At 38.4% G+C, this 18065-nt stretch overlaps 1 protein-coding gene across 1 annotated transcript in view; it reads left to right on the forward strand.

Annotated features, from left to right (window-relative positions):
* The first annotated feature begins 8127 nt into the window (after nt 1–8127).
* ITPRID1 (ITPR interacting domain containing 1) overlaps nt 8128–18065 on the forward strand; it is an 86040-nt gene continuing 76102 nt past the window's right edge. The window contains exons 1-4 of the mRNA XM_039862676.1: nt 8128–8290; nt 10659–10840; nt 13142–13190; nt 13485–13522. Coding sequence (XP_039718610.1) covers nt 10678–10840; nt 13142–13190; nt 13485–13522 — 250 coding nt within the window. The 5' untranslated portion in view covers nt 8128–8290; nt 10659–10677. The remainder of the gene's footprint in view (nt 8291–10658; nt 10841–13141; nt 13191–13484; nt 13523–18065) is intronic.

An 18065-nucleotide genomic window follows, 5' to 3' on the forward strand; every position in this document is an offset into this window, starting at 1 on the left:
TCACCTCCTTGTAGCCACCTACTTCTAGTCTCCTTTAGGACCAAGCTTAGACTGTAGATTTTCCAGGATGCTTTTTGCAAATCTTCAGAACGAGACTGAGAGCTCTACCTGTGAGATCCTATAGAACCCTTACCTTTACCCTCCACCCCCACCAAACCTTAGCAGCTCTATTGTCACTTCGATTTACTCATTGCCTCCTTCCTTAGACTAAACTACTTCAACTTTAAGTATCTCTTTGTCACATGGGAGGATATTCTTCTGTATGCTGAAGGACAGACCGGAAGGGAAGTGTTCAGTGTGGAAGACTGTTCTTAGAATAACCAGGCTATCAATTGCCTATTGTTTCATGGACTCTGATATATATGTTCTTGAATTTTAATGCAGAAAACTTTTTTCTTTAGTTCAGTGATGTACACATTATTTTTCTACATCAATTATGCCTCTGAAGAGAAATTGATTTTCCCAAGACCATTTTATTAGATGGGTTTAGATGGGGTTCTGTTCTCTTAATTTCTAATGCAGATTTCAGTACATTGTGTTCTACAACCTCTCAATAAATAAACTCTGTAAATAAATACAGATATAACTAATGGGTAATTAAAATGTACGTAATTGAGAGTTTCTTTGTGGATGCGATTGCATTCCCATTTTTATTTTAAAAAATCACTTTTATTAAAATCTTCTAAAATGAAAACTGTTGAAATAGAAACTTTGTTTTCCAAGTGTAGTTCTGGACATGATGCTTCAATTAAAGTATGTTCTGTTAATGAGCCTTTGTCTAAGACCACCATATCCTGATAGGTGGTGTAAAGTTTCTGGTCCTCTCATAGCTAAGTGAGTAGTGATGCTCCAGGAGGAAAAGGAGGCAGCGTTACTTCAGGCCACCAGACACTCCTGAGCTTCTGAGAAGAAAGGTCTCAGACACCGGTGGTGGAGGAGGGAGAAATCCTAAAAGATAAGAGAAATCGCGAGGCTAGTTCAGGGCCTGTTTATAGGGTGATTCAAGTCCTACTCACCAATGCTAGGAGCTCTGCAGAGGAACTTCGCCAGCTGTCTCAGGGGGAGAGAGAAGAGTCTCTGAAGCCCTTTTCCGTCATTCCCCTTGAAGACGACCTCGGCACTTCTCCATCACACTCTGGGCTTCCTGTTTGTCGAAGTCAAATATAACTTGAAACGCACATGGTCTTTTCTATCATGTCAAACTCTAATAATGCAGCTTATCAAAATGAAGAGTAGTGTCAGCCCCCATGACTCAAGAATATAGCAATTATCAGGTACAGATTTAGTAATATGTCCTTTACAAGGATGCACGCTGAATGTGACCATGAAATTTAATCCTAAGAATGAGATTGATAATATGCTTATTTACTTTTCTAAAGTGAGATTGTCTGAATCTTTGAATTAAAATACTTCATAGATACTGAAATTTCCTGGAGGAGAGGGCTGACTATTAGCCCTTACAGATTGGGTTTGGGAGTATGTGTGTATATCTATGGTATGTTCCCTCTGGACTTTCCAGTAGCAGTTCCTGTGAATTGAATCTCTCCACTGGAATATCCAGTTCTGCTGTCCTCATTTCCAGTGGTTTGCAATGCAAATCATCAGGATGGTAACTCACAATACTATAACCATGGTAACCAAATGAAGACAAGTTTGCTTTACTTCCTCGGCAAAGTACTTTGCAGTCCTGCATTCAGAGCTGATGACACTGCCACAGGTCAAAGGGCATTAAAGGAAAAGCAGAAGGGCTCATAGAAACAAAAACACAACCAGAACCATTATCTTCACTCCTCACACACTCTTCTTCTGAGTCCAGGACTTGCTGTTACTCTGACCTGCCACCATTTCTAACTACCTTCTCACTGCTTTTGTCTTTTGAGGACAGGGTAGAGAGAATCGCTAGGTATCTTAATCCTCAACTTGACCACGGATTTTAAAAAGCAGACTGACTGTCCTGGCTTTCTTGACTAGCTTCTAAATAAGAGCAGATACAAACCCGGGTCAGAGTTCTCTGGTCATAAGGACTTTCTAGTGTTAGCAGTTGTGATGCTCAAGGATACAGGAAGGCCTCCAAGACCTCTACAGACACTTTTTGCGAACAGGTACGGCAAGCTCCGAGGGCCAATTGTCTGCTGAGACATCTTTCTTCTAGTATAGTAGCTCTTATAATTTGTTTATTTCTAGCCCGTGGGGGAGAGGATATTAGTTCTCTGTTTTCATTTTCTCTCAGTTGGAATGAAAGGGCAGCTATAGCATGTTCTGAAACTTTTTTACCCGCAGCTGTGTAACTGGGTGATTCTTTGGAAGAAGGACTATTAGCAATAAGGTAAGTGATCTAGTTGTCATGGATTCTGGCCCGGATGACTTCAGCACCCCATGGGTGGCTGCCATTAGCATGAAAAGATCTAAACACAGGGATGGGAATGCTCTAGGCTCAAAATTGTTAGCTTATTTCAAGCGATGTTTCTGAGGTCAGATGTAGAAATCATACTTTCCTTCTCTTTGTAGCTATTCTTTGTATATTGGGACTTTTGTGTCCTATTCACTGATTATTTTTTTTCCTTACTATCCGAGGGAGGTCTAATTCATTAAGACAAAGTGAAAGAGTTAAACTCTTTGGCTTTTAACTAATCAGTGAATTCACTAAATATGAAAACTGAGCTTGAACTTCTGGGGCCATGTGGGATTGTTTGGTACAGGTGGAACCTACTATAGAAGTAAACAAAACAAAACAAACAAACTTGTTTTGAAAGAGTGGGGAAAATTGATTCAGGGATAGGCTTGCCAGATAAATAAAAGAAACCCAATTACATTTGAATTTTAGATAAACAGCAATTTGTTGTTGTTGTTGTTATAAACTTGTCCCAAGGAATGCATGGGATATGCTCATGCTAAAAATTATTTGTTTTGATCTGAAATCCAAATGTAACTCCATGTCCTATATTTTTAGTTTCTAAACCAGGCAACTTGATTTAGGGATGATTTAGTTGATGATTTTCTAACTACATCAGTCTTTTTACCATTATTTGTTGGCATTCTCTAAAAATGACTTTCCCTTCTTCCCACAAACTGCACCTTTTAGACACTGGTGCATATTACCTAAGTGCTTACCAATAATGTTTTACTTATTAGTATTTCCACAAACGTTGATAGTGTCAGTTTCTCTACCTTCTAGGTATTCTCATTCTAATTTATATCTGAGAATTAAATATGGTAACCTATTATCTTTTTAATTTTCATTCCTTGAATATTAATTAGGCTCATTACATTTACATTTTTTGTCATTCATAGATTTTTCTATTTTTTAATTGCCTGATCATTACATTGCTTCTACTTCCATGTATCTTTTTCTTATTGATTTGTAATTGAATGTCATACATGAAAAATATGAAAATTTTTAATGATACGTATACTGCAAATTTTCCATTATTTTTTTAACTGTTTGACATGTTTATTATTTTCACCACAGTAAATTTTAAGATTTTATGTGGTTAAATCCATTATGATTACCCTTCATTACCCGCAATGTCATTTCTCTACAGGCATTCACCACCTCAAAATTAGAAAAAATGTTCACCAATATTTTATTCTATTTTTATTTCATTTTTTTTCACATCAAATTCTTAACACTATCGAAATTTATTTTGATGACTTGTTTAGGATTCTGTTTTCTTTTGTATTTCATTCGTTTAATTAATTATTTAATTTAGAAATAATTATAGATTTACATACAGTTGTAGGAAATAATAAAAAGTCTACCTGTCTTAGAGGGAGAATCTTTTCAACAATGCATAAATACCCGATTTCTACATTTGTGGATTTTTAGGTAGGATTGGCTTTGTCTTCTTGGTATAATCAATGGGTACGAAGTCGCAATGTCATGACAGATTCTTAATCATTTGTAAGGAATAATATCTGTTCCTTTCTCTACATTCCCTGAGATTTTATGGTTATGATTGATCATGGTGGGAAAGGAAGAATGATGACACCTCTGATGTCAGAGGAGTAAAAAATTGTCCATGTAGGAAAAGGGATTTAGACACAGGAGCTGGCTTAAATCTCTTCTCCTCACTACCAGATATTTCTTTGTGTTCTTGGACAGAGCACTTTCCTGTTTATGAAATTAAGAACTTTACCATCATGATGGTTTCCTACTGGGCTGAAAAAATGATGCAATATTTAATGTGTAACAATATATTTTTAAATGTGAGATGTGTGCACCTGAAGATATTAAGGTGAATTGCTCAACCAGTCATCTTTTAAAGGTATTACAAAAGGTATGTGGAAGGGAGGTGTAACAGAGCTCGACTAAAGTGTTCTTAAGAGAAATAGCCAACCGCACTGGTCAGGGTTCTCCAGAGAAATGAAACAGAATATGTGTGTGTGTGTGTATTGATAGATATATAGATAGATGTAGATGTAGATGTAGATATAGATGATAGAGATAGAGATAGATATATAGAGAGAGAAAGAAAGAACGAAGGGAAGAGAGAGAGAGAGAGAAAGAGAGAGAGAGAGAAAAGACAGAAAGAAAAAGACAGAAAGAAAGACAGAAAAAGAAAGACAGAAAGAAAGACAGAAAGAAAGACAGAAAGACAGACAGAAAGACAAGGACAGAAAGACAGAAAGAAAGACAGAAAGCATTGGAAAGAAAGTTGTTATTTGAAAAGAAAGAAAGAGAAAGAAAGAAAGACAGACAGACAGAAAGAAGAAAGAAAGAAAGAAAGAAAGAAAGAAAAGAGAAAGAAAGAAAGAAAGAAAGAAAGAAAGAAAGAAAACAGGAAGAAAGAAAGAAAGTTGTTGTTGTTGTTGTTGTTGTTAAAAGAAAGAAAGGAAAGAAAGAAAAGAAAGGAAGGGAAGGAAGGAAGGAAGGAAGGAAGGAAGGAAGGAAGGGAAGGAAGGAAGGAAGGAAGGGAAGGAAGGAAGGAAGGAAGATGGACAGGAAGAAGACAGGACAGAAAAGAAAGAAAGAAAGGAAGGGAAGGGAAGGAAGGAAGGAAGGAAGGAAGGGAAGGAAGGAAGGAAGAAGGAAAGGAAGGAAGGGGAAGGAATGGAAGGAAGAAGAAAAAGAAAAATCTACATCTATTTATCTATCTATAGAGAGATTTATTATGAGGAATTTGGCTCATACAATTTTGGGACCTGAGAAGTTTCATGAGCTGCCATCTGCAGTCTGGGGACCTAGGAAAGCTGGTGGCGTAGTTCCATTCTGAGTCCAAAGCTTGAGAACCAGGAATATCAACACTGTAAATCCCAGTTCCAGAGCAGGGACAGACTGATGTCTCAGCTCTCACAGTGAAGCCGCGGAAAGAGAATTTTTCCTTTACCTTTTCCTTCTATTCAGGCCCTCAGCAGATTGCGTGATGCCTATTCACATTAGGGTGAGCAATCTGCGTGACTCAGTCTCCCAAGTCAAATGCTAATCTCTTCTGGAAGTACCACCACAGACACACCCAGAAATAATGTTTAGCCAGATATCTGGGCACCCCATGGCCCAGTCAATTGGATACATAAAATTAATCATCATACCATCAGTTAAGATGACTTGTGATTTCAGTAAGCTAACATTGAAGAACATCTGTTTAATTGTTGCAGAGCCACTGTTTAATAGTCTTTTGGTAAAATTTATGCTATAATTGCTCACGTGCATTTTAATCTCCTTATCTAGAATGTTTTCCTATCCATTATCCCACCTCAAGAGCCAAGGCCAATACCTCCTCTACCAAAAAAATTTTTTAGCCCCCAAATGAAGATTTTCCTCCTTTAATATTTGAGAACAGTTGTTTTGTACAACTCTTAAAATGCATATTATATTCTGCTTCATAATGTATAGTTAATAAGTACTATTTCTTGTAGTCAACTGCAAGATCCTCAAAGTTCTTTTATATACAGTAAAATATTTAATTGAATTGAATTAGTATATACCTATTGAATTTATTTATCAATAGTTCATTTATATGATGTGTTTTTATAACTACTAGTGCATGGTACTGTGCCTGACATGCTAGAAACCACAAAGATGAATAAGTCACAATTGCCACTCACTGAAAGCACAGACAGGGACCAGGGTCAGAAGTTATTCTTTCATTAAACAGTTGTTGCTAATCACCTATTATCATCCATATACCAGACTAAGTGCCATGGATACAAAAATAAATAAGTCACGGCTCTTGCCCCCAAGGAATCCATTTAGTTGCGTGGGAAAGGCAGAAGTGCCCATAAACCACTTGACCTGAGTGTGAAGAGTGCTACAGCAAGGGGTTGCACAAGCTGCTGTGAGTGCCGGGAGCAGGCTAGGGTGGGACTGGAGAGAGATAAGGAGAAGAGTTCTATGTGGACCAGGGAGCGGTACTGAGTAAAGATAAGGGCACTACTAGGAGAGGGATCTTCGCCACATGGTATCAGCAGGAGGGCGGATTTGAGAGCAAGTGGTTCTGTGCATCCAGAAGATGGTGAGCCCGGGGAACCTGGATTGCAACGATGTGGGAGTGGGAGACCAGAGGTAGATCATAGATGCCCCCACAATCTTTCGTTCTCCCTCCCCAGGATGAGGCGAGGCCAATGTTGAGAAGACAAGAGAGAAGAGGGACTCATTGAGAGAAGAGGGACTCAATGAGAAAGAAAAACAGCTTTAAAGTTGTCATGGAATTGGAATGGGGCTAACAGCAGATAAATCAATCGATCCAACTTTACCAGCCTTGAAGGCCTTTCAGATTTCCAGGAAGCTGTATTACGGTTCTTGAATTAATAAGCTTTTGCTTATTTCACCAGCAAAAGTTGAAAACTCCAAGTCCAAGAAACTGACTTTGGGTTCCAACTTGGGCATAACGGCCTTGTCTTTCAATCCAGCTTGCTCTGAAATGGCAGAAGTGAGCACCCTTCACATATTTTATGGTGGGAGGAAGCCACCCACAGAATAAGTCATCACAGACTGCTTGTACTTCCCAGCAGAGTGTTGATAGAACACTCTCTTCCCCAGGATCTGCCTCTACTTCACTGAATCATTTGGAAATCTTTAGAAGTGTTTGTGGGACTTTGATCCTTGGATAGGAAGGAAGAGCAGAAGGATGTTCCTGGCTTGGCTTTGTTGTTTGAGTTGCTGAGTGGTCTCCCTAACCTATAAATAACAGGAACAATGTTCGATTCTTCTCACTTTTATAGTTTCGATAAACATAGCTTTAAAATATTTCTTAAATATGAGCTCCATTGGTCAAATATTAAACAGTTTATGTGAAGGCTAGAAATACAATAACCAACTTATGGAATTATCTCATCTCATCCAATTCCCTCATATTTGCAAGAGGAAACTACATTCCAAGACAGCTTAAAACTACATACCCAATGTCATGCAACTAATTAACTATTTGTCAATTAATTAAAATAATTTTTTTGTTTCTCCAGTGATGAATTAAGATCTTTATCTGCTTGTTAGCTGTTGGAAAGCACATAAGAGGAGGTAAAAGGAGGTACTTACTCAGATAGCTTTGGCTGAAATTGCAGAAGTGGGAATCAAGTGATTACTTAGAAATCTCTGCTTTACAATGGAGGTACACACACACACACACACACACACACACACACACACACACACACACACACACACACACACATCCTGCTCCTGGGGAGTCGCCATATATGGAGGATAGAGAGGAGCAAGGCATGTCTGGACACTTTGATATCTTACGATAGCTTGAAAGAAAATGTGATGTAAAATTAATAAAACAAAGCCAGTTGTTTTCTCCTTTTAATTATTTTTAAAATGATAAAAACTTGGTAACATTTCAGTACATCTCTTTTTTGTCTTTTCAATACTTATTTTGTTTCGTTTTGTTTTTAAAAAATTGAATTCTTGGTATATATAAATGGTTTTGCATCCTCTTTTTTAAGATTAAACATGATAATATAAGAAATTTCCCACATTAACGGGAGTTCTTTATACACTTAAGGACTAACGGCGTAGTGATCAGAATAGAAATAATCTGAGGAGAGAGAAGGGATGGCACAGGGGACAACACGGTGCAGAATGAGGACTCACTTTGGGTCAAGTCAGTGTTGGCAAAAATTTGGTTCCAAGTATCCTGGTGACAGAGTAGTTAACTAGAGGGATTAGCAGAGGCCACACTCCATACCTTCTGGCCTGTCAGTCCACTGAGCAGTTCAAGGCTGCCATCTGATCTGTGTCTCTTTCTGAAGGGCCGTTCCGCGGGTCAAGCCAGTGGACACCAACGGAAGACCCTTCGAGCATCAGAGAATCCATTTCCAGAAGCAGATTTGTTTACTAACTGGGAAGGTAGCCACTAAAATAGAGGGAACAAGAGATTTTCTTTGCAAACTGGCCCCTGACCCTTACGTTTAGCAAGGGCTCCCGCTTTTCCTGGCAAACTTTTTCCTACTCTGAGGCCAAGTACAACTGAAGTGACAGGGAGCGCATCCTCACTGGTTGTTCAAGGAGGGTGGCTGAGATCGCACATGCCATTGTAGAGTGGAAGTTTGGGGACGGACCAATAAAGCAGCACTTTCATGCAAAACTTTGATGATTTTTAGTGGTATGTTTGAAAAAGTGGTAGCTAGGTTAAAATTCAACAAATTCAGCAATTTGTCAGTTGCTTGACAGCTCCTGCTCCCACTACAGAGCAGAATCTCTCATGATAAATAAAAACTGACTTTCAGCCGAGGTCAGTAAAAGAGCGAGATTATTTGGGGGATTTTATTCTTCCATAATATGTTATTCCTTTCTTCAAACCTTGATCCTTTATTGAGTCTGATATTTCATGAATGTTGTTAAATACGATTTTGGAGTTTTTCTTTCTTTTGAGATTTTGCACTGTCAGAGTTGATGCTCTGGTTATAAGATGCAAGATGTTGCCAAAGGGAACTTTTTATTTACTCAAAAAACCCAAGGCTTACATAAAATTAAATAATGAAAAATCAAATGCAGTTCCTAAAGGTTATTTTGTTTAGTGTTACGAATTCTGGTTTACCAAACAATTTTGTAAACATTAAAAATACAGTCTAATCTGTTTTATTTTTGTCTTGTGTTATCACTGAAATTTTTATAAGTATTTACTTACTCCCAGAACATATTCATAAAGTTAGCTTTCTGAAGTTTCCTGGCTACAATGCTCACTGTTAATATAGATATTAACTGTCTACTTTTTACCCAAATGTTTAATTAATTGAAATGTCTTAGTAATTGCATTATTTTAACAGACTATTAACAGTCATCACACTTGTCATTCATTTTTTTCAGTAATTTACTATTGCAACAATAAATGTATATTTACACTTCTAATGAATGATAAAGTTTTTAATATATAAAACATATAGGGAGTCTCTTTCTTCCAATTGCACCTAGAATGTTCACCTATACTTAGACTATTCAGATGTTTATAATAAATCCGAATGACTTGCCTTGTCGAAACATTGATTAGAAATGGTCTACATGTCATGTGATCAGGGATTATGCATAGGTTTAGGGATGCAGGACATCATGCTAAAGTGGGTGTTTGACTATTTAGTCATCTCTCTCTAAGCTTGAAGAATAAACTAATGCAAATTCAAGTAGATGCCGTAGAAAGAATTTAGTCAGATAATGTGGCTTTAAATCCTAGCTTTGCTAAGTTAATTTTGTATATATTTATTTAGCACCTTCTATGTGCTGAGAATTCAGTCATGCAGTAGAGACACATCAGTGAGTAAGAGTGGGTCCCTTGTTCCCAGTGTGCTGATAATCGGGAGTTTAAGCAATTTCAACGGGTGCTCTAAGCTTCTGTCTCCTTCTCTTACTCTCTGAGCCTCCTAAGGATGTTAATAAATGTCAAATGAGATAATGAGGAAGTCTGCATTTCTTATGCCATGTGCAAAATATATTTATCAATATTCTCACTGTCCCAACCACCCCATAGGGTAACTAGTAAAGCTTCGTAGTCATGGGAATGTGCTTCGATCCTGGTTGTTGTGTGGCTTTCAGTTTACAACTCAATCCCTCTGCTCTTCAATTTACTATAAAATTGTGACATTTAGATTACTTCCTTCATTGACAATTAGATTAAATAACAGCTGTATAGAATTCAGCGTGGACTCTAGCACTTAATACGCATTCCACTGAGGTTAACAGTTATTAAAATTCAGTACAATTTATCCTCCACTAAAAAATAAGGAAATGCAGAGAGATTATATAATTTGCCCAGGGCCACACAATAAGTTACAGAGATGAGACTTGGCCAAGTTGATCTGTTGCCAAAGCCCTGTTTTTTACATTTTGGGTCTGTAAAACTATTTTTCTAGATGTAACTATTGCATAAATTTCCAGGATACTTATTGTGTTAATCACTGTTTTTAAACTTTCTCCTTGGCTGGGTGTGTCCACTAGTTCAATTTCTTTGCCTCTATTCCCATCTCAGTCCTACTGGAGGGTGGATGTGGCCTGGTGATGGGTGATGCCACATTAGTCCCTGGTCCCCAGCACCTCTCCATTGAGAGAGAACCATTTATTGCATTGAAGCAGGGACTTCAGCTTGGGTGGGTGAGCCAGGCTGCCGGAGATGGCGAACCTGGCTCCACTCACTGGATTGTAAGCATTCTGGCCTTCTCCCTCTCACTGAGCCAGGCCCAAAAGCTGAGCTCACTGTGTCTGATTTGCGTGTGTTTTAAAACAGTGTGCCGAACTCCTCTCCTATGATGGCGGAGAAGTCACATGGATCTGACAGTCCTCAAGGAAGCCAAGAAAAGAGCAGGAGAGACATCCTGAGGTCCACCAAGAGCGCGTGGGCCCCCCTGGACGAGCGGCTGCCTCCAGGCTCTGAGGAGGAAAGCCAGCGTCTCCCCATCCCCATGCTGGGTGAGCGCGGGCCCTCGGGCTGTCTGAGGCCATCCTGCTGTGGGCGGTGAGGGATGTAGGGGCTCTGGGCTGGGGGGGCAGTGATTTAGGAAAAAAGAACTTGGTTTTGAAGATAACAGTGCTCCTGGCATGATGCCGGAAACTTTATGAAATGGGCACTTCTTTACTTTTTTTTAGAAGTCAAATAACTTTATTATTCTCATTTTCCAATTACAGTTGGCATTCAACATTATATTAATTTCAGCTGTACGGCATAGTGATTAGACATTTATATAATTTACAAAGGGATCCTCCTAATAAGTCTAGTCCCCACCTGGCACCACACAAAGTTATTACTATACTATTGACTACATTCCCTATGCTGTACTGTCCACCCCCATGACTGTTGTGTAACTGCCAATTTGTGCTTCTTAATCCTTTCACCTTTTTTCACGCATCCCCCCAATACTCCTCTTATCTGGTGACCATCAAACTGTTCTCTGTATCTATGAGTTTGTTTCTGATTTGTTTATTTTGTTCTGTAGATTCCACATATAAGAGAAATCACACAGTATTTGTCTTTCTCTGTCTGACTTATTTCACTTAACCCAATACCCTCTAGGTTTATTCATGTTGTCACAATAGTAAGATTTCATTCTTTTTTTGTGGCTGAGTAATATTCCATTATATATATATATGTACACACACACACACACACACACACACACACACACACACACATCTTCTTTATCTAGTCATCTATCGATGGACATTTATGTTGCTTCCATATCTTGGCTATTGTAAATAACACTGCAGTGAACATAGGGATGCACATGTCTTTTCAAATTAGTGTTTTGGGTTTTTTCATATAAACCCCTAGAAGTAGAATTACTGGATCATAAGGTAGTTCTTTTTTTAATTTTTTGAGGAACCTCCATACTGTTTTTCATAGTGGCTGCACCAATTTTTAATCCCACCAAAGGGCACAAGAGTTCTCTTTTTTCCATATCTTTGTCCTTGCTTGCTGGTTTTTGATTTATTGATGAAAGCCATTCTGACAGATGTGAGATGATAGCTCATGGTGGTTTTAATTTGCATTTCTCTGATGATGAGTGATGTTGAGCATCTTTTCACATGCCTTTTGGCCATCTGTCTATCCTCTTTGGAGAAATGTCTATTCAGGTCCTCTGCTAAAATGGGCACTTCCGATTTCTCCTACAGACACTCAAAACATAGACCTTCTTGATGGTAATAGACGAACTCACGAATGAACTCTATTTCCTTTCCACTTGAATATCCCCTCATCCTAAGACTCTCAGGGCCCCAAAGCTGTATGGAGTCCATACCAGAGACACGAGGCTTTCTTCTGGACTTCAGACTCTTTATCAAAAGGCTCTTATTTGCTGGGTCTTACATGAGGCATCAACAATAATTTAATAGTTTAAAGAGTAATAAGAAAATACTCTCCCTCCACTGTGATTAACTGTTTAATGGTTTTTCTTCTTTGCCCACCATCCACTTCATTCTACCCCTTCACATTACCTCAGCTGAAGAATAAACACCTCCTATGTCCACATGGCCTTTTTGGTTCACCAGATACCTGGTGAGTAGGTAATTCAGGTACCTCACTGTTTGGTAGGATAAAGTCAAAGGAAATCAGCCTAGAGTAGCCTGTAGCCAACCAGAATTGAAACAAATGTTTAACAGGAAACAAATATTTAACAGGAAATGCTGCCTTGATAGCCCTCTCTTTTGTGCCAGAGATAAAGATCCACCTTTAAAGGCTGGTACCTTTTTAACACAAGGTGCCTTTGGCAATCCTGGGAGTCTAGTGCAATTTGTCCCTGGAATGAATGCAAATTTGGTTTCTAACCTGGCAGAGAATTCCTTGCAAATAAACATCCCTGGCTAGCTGCCTTAGGTAAATGTCGTGATTCAATAAGGAGAGAGGCTCCAGGGTGATTTACATTCTGCAAGACAAAGGTCTCATATGCTTGTTCGCCCTTCGCACTCACGCCAGGTAATTTAATAATTATTCTAACATAGCTTGCTCTTCAGTAATTTCTTTTTCTTCCCGTTTATATCATCTTTTTTTTTTTTTTTTTTAAGTTACAGTCTTTTGGCAAGTTTATACTTCATTTTCAGGGAAGGCTGATTATGGAAAACAGGAAGTTTTGCCTTGGGGAAAAAATGAATATGTTTATAGAAACATGTGACTACACATGTAGGAAAGGGAGCTATTGGGTGGTGGCTGAATAATGAAGTAGAGTCGTTTTAACTGGTTGTGCTTTGACTGAATGGTCTATTTCTTCTCATTTGTAGAAGATGCCAAACAGGAAAGTATTCAGCAGTGGCTGGACTCTGGATTCTTGTAAGTGATTCTTTGCGCCCTCACACATTTCTCTCGCAAAGATCCACAAAAACAATGTGACTAATTCTTCTGGGGCAAGGTGCGACATGTAGGGATTTTCACTGTAATTCAGTGCTTGACAGATTACTCGTATTATTGCAAAGTTTATGTACCAGTTTAAAAGTACAAAATAGAATAGTCCTCTTCTGATAAACCCTAACTCTGCATTTACTCTCATCTGTTTAATTAAAAAGTGGTTTAGTATAATTTATTTACATACATTGTTTGATTCACAATACTTTCGTTTCTTTACAGTGTAAATGAAAACTTTCAGCAAGTCAGTGACCAAGCTGGTAAGGCAAGGGGACCCGGGAGCTCTTACGCTTTGGGGACTCGAATAGAGGATGTATTAACAAACATGTCTGTGCAAATCTTCTCAAAAGGAGAATGAACAGATTCCTAGAAATGGAACAAATCTCAAAAAAACATACAGCTCTATCTCTTTGTTCGACATATAAAACTGAAGCTCAGAAAAGATAGGGGTTGTCCGGCAATGGATTGGTGGCCGGAAAGCAGAACTCTTAAATATCATTAATGCAGACTGGAGCAGAACACTCCCTGGGTTCTATGAAGACATTTTGCAAAGATGTAATTATGGAAATGAAATAGTTTCACTTTTCCTCACACCGTACTGTAGTTTTATTTCTAAATCTCATTTCTTTCTATTCTTTGGTCTCAGAATTATATCCTCTCTTTTTAATGATGCATTTGTTCTCAAAAAGAACAAATGACCGAATTCCATAGCAAACAGTGCAAATATGTATTTCTGAGGCAAAAAATGCACCACACTGGTTACATTGAAATTTGCTAAGGATATTATAAAAAGAAAAAGAAATTTAATTACAAGTCTCACAGTTTCCATCTTCATTAAATAAAATACCATATTTCATAGACTCTAAGACCCCTTGATCTTACGCTAACATTTTAAGTTCCACTCAGATAGGAAAATTAAAAAAACACAAGCCCCGGCAATTATAAAAGAAAGGCGACATTAATATAGCTCATCTCTTTTGTTAGCTGTATTTTAAATTAATTAATTTCTCTTAATCAAATAATTTATATTTACTTATTTATTTTAATATTTATTAAATTTATTGGGGGTAACATTAATTAATAAATTTATATAGGTTTCAAGTGTACGATTCAATAATATATAATATGTATATTGCATTGTGATTTCATAGGTGTAAAATGTGAAAAGCGTCTGTTTTAAAATTGATGAAATGCCATTAATATGTATTTAAAAATGACATAAATTAGTAGTTTAATGAGTAGAGGAAAAAATTATTAGTCTAGTTGTTACTTACTTGGCTGATTTTAATTACTTTGCTTTCTTCACTGCCTTTAAAATTAAGATTGACCATTGACTACAAACCAGTTTAAATTTGGGATTTTTTTTACTTAAAAAAAGTAAGTATGTCATTGAAGTTTCCTGATTTGTTAAGCTTTTTTTTAAAAAAATATTAAAGGTCCATGATGTAAAAGTCTCTGGAGATGTTCGTTTGCCAATAAATTGAACTTAAGTAATTCTGTTCATAATAATTCCAACTCAAGGAAAGGTGGGAACTTAAGAAATATAGTCAGCGTTTCATATTCCCTTGACGTTTCAACTTGCCTGGGTCATGGCTGGGGGCCTGACACAGTTCTGGGGGTGTCAGTAACTATTCAAAGCTTTACTTCCCAGAAATTAAAGACAAGTCACGGCCTGTCCTCCTCCTAATCAAGTCAATGACCTATAAAGGCACAGACGTGAGGAGAGGACATGGAGGAAAGGAGGGATGTCGGAATAGCTCTGAGATCAGAAACACACAGTTTCAGTTTGCCAGGTCCTTTATCTTCAGCGAGGGTTCTAATAAGAATGGAATAGCTTCTTACGAGTTTAATTGAGCCTTCACGTTTACAAGGCCCTTTCTCACCTGTCAGATTTGAAACTCAATGACCTGTATGGTAGGTAGCAAGGCTGGTGTTTGTTTCTGTTTTGCAGGTGAGGAATCTGGGGCACAGAGTAGTCACGCGCCACAGTTTTTGGTCACAGCTGGTTAGTGGAATTCGAGGCCCGGCATTCTATTAGCCCCTCTGTGCGCTGGTGAGACTGATACACACCGAATTCAGGGAAGCCAAGAGCTGTGCTGAAAAGCGTGGAAGCTAGAATACCAGAAACTAGGACCTGAAGGTTGTGGGGAGTGTGGCAGGGAGAAAAACTGGCAAAACAAAAAAAAACCGGAGGAGAAAGAAAAGTACTCACTACAGAAGGGAAACGGCTATAAAGACTCAGAATCCTAACATGATGTGGAGAGGCGCATTAGTTTCATAGGGCAGCCCTGAAAAATGACCACAGGGTAGTGGCTTAAAACAGAAATTTATTCTCTTGCCGTTCTGAAGGCTGGAAGTCTGAAATCAAGGTGTCGGCAAGGTCATTCTCTCTCTGAAGGTTCCAGGGAAGAATCCCTCCTCGCCTCTTTCTGGTTTTGTGTGGCTCCCATCCACCCTTGACGTTCCGTGGTTTATAGCTTCATCATTCCATTCTCTGCCTCCATCTTCATATGGCTTTCTTTTCCGGTGGGTCTTCTCTTATAAGGACACCTGTCATTGGATTTAGGATTTAGGACCTACCTAAATCAATTATGACCTCACCTTTACCAGTTATATCCCAAAGACCCTACTTTCAAAAAAAGGACACATTCATAAGTGAAATTTCAGATACAGAAGTAAAAACTTGGGGATGCTACTATTCAACCCACTATAAATGGAAATCAGTCTGAGCTGGTTTCCGTCATTGATCGGTCTGAGACTTTATACGTTAAAATAGCAACAAAATCAAGGTGCACCCATCTTACAGGTAACCTAGTACCTCTCATGGGATTCATTCTAGTGGACCTCCAGGCCTTGGACTGTGTGCCCCAAATAAAATGGAGAGGTGAAATAAGGCATTAGCAGTCCTATTGCTGATTTTCTCTTGAGTCTTGAGATGGCCAAGGTGGGGTCTTGGACTTTAATGGGGAGTCTTTGGCTTTCAAGCTTCTATGTGGCTACTTGAAGTCTCATTTTTACTAAACTGGAATCTGATTGGCCTATTTTCCATCCTCTTTACCAGCACTGTGCTAGGTAAAACCCCTAACCCTTGGCACTTCAGCCTCTTCATCAGGAGAGCTGGGGGGGGCAAGAAATCAGTATATATCAAGGGCACACACGCTATATACATAATCTCATTAACCAGGGCCATCGTCTGAGGTAGATATTATCATTATTAAACTTTACAAGGAGGAAAATGAGGTTCAAAAAGGTTAAGTAACTTGCCCAAAGTAGCACAGTAAGTAGATAAGGGAGTTGAGTAAATTTAAACTTGGATCTGTCTGACCCTACAGACAGGCTGCCTCTCTAAAGGACCTTCGCAGGACATTTGGCCCTGTCCACTGAGTCATTTGGACCACATCAAAAGGTCCTGGAAATTTGGTCTTATCAAAAATGTCCATGAGCATGTTTGATCCGTGCCAAATGGCCCTTGATATTTGACCCTGTCAAAAATGTCCACACTTTGCAAACGTCCCTGGGTTCAAATAGTCCATATCATTTATTTATACTTTTGGTTTACAGGATTAATACATAAAAATACTGTCATGTTTATTGGCCCAATAATTGTGTTGTGGCTGTATGGTCAGTAATCACTTCTCGCCTTGGTGGCCGAGCTGGTCACGGCACATGGAGTTGGGTAGGTGGATTAGGGCTCACATCTTGCGGAAGAGAGGAATTTATGTTAATCATGCACGTTTTGGCCAAGGACATTTTGGCATAGACCACATGCAGGTCTCCATGGGCATTTTGGACAGGACCAAATGTCCACTAGTCTAGAGGACTAGTGTAACTTCCTATCCATGTAATGCAAGGAAACCCCTGGCAGGAGAGCTCTGAATTAATGTCCCTGCCAGAAAAGTCAAAGCTGGAGCAAGGTGGGCGAGTTCGCTGGCATTTACTTCTCCTTCCCAGTCTCCGGACTCCTGCGTACCAGCCATCAGGGCCATGGCACAGTCCTCTTTAATTTAAATGTTTTGAAGTGGGACAACACTAATTTTTTTTTTTTTATGTCAATCAAGTGTCTATGGAAAAATAAAATGGCCATATCTAAATCTTAAAATTAAAAAAAAAAAAGATGTGTCAAATAATTTTTCTAGAAAGCCGTAAGGAGCCATTCTACCTCAATTCCACAAATTTTAAATTTCAAGAAACAAAATTCTTAGAAATTTGACATGACTGAGAAACTAATGCCTAATAGTTGGGAAATTCTCCGGTTATTGTGTTTTTTTCTGAAGCTCACTAGATTTCTGATCTCCATACCTTTCCATCTCAAAAGTAATAATAATACTGATTATAATTAGTAATTATTATATATTGGGTACCTATTTTATATATATATATATATATATATATATATATATATATATATATATATATATACACATACTATTTTGAGGTACTCTTCAAACAAAACAGCAAGGTGATTGATTAACCTCATTAAATACTGAGGTAACATAGACTCGATAGAATTAAGAAATTTGCCTAAAATCACACAGCCAATAAGAGATGGAGACATGATTTGACTTCAAGTCTGTCTGATTTCAAAGTTCAGACTCTTTCTACCAAAAGCCAGTATAGCACCTCTGGTGACGGCACACCCGTCTAAGTCCACTGTCATTACTTTTATCTCTAGCTTGTCCTTCTTTCTGTAAGCCAAGGATGGCAGAAAGGGACACTTCCTAAGGTCTCTGATGTTGAGCCATACTCTAAAACATGTAAACCTGAGGTTCATAAAGAAGATTTTTAAATGATTAATTAAAAACT

Source organism: Pteropus medius, unplaced genomic scaffold (genome assembly GCF_902729225.1).
Source record: "Pteropus medius unplaced genomic scaffold, Ma_sr-lr_union100, whole genome shotgun sequence".
Taxonomy (NCBI): Eukaryota; Metazoa; Chordata; class Mammalia; order Chiroptera; family Pteropodidae; genus Pteropus; species Pteropus medius.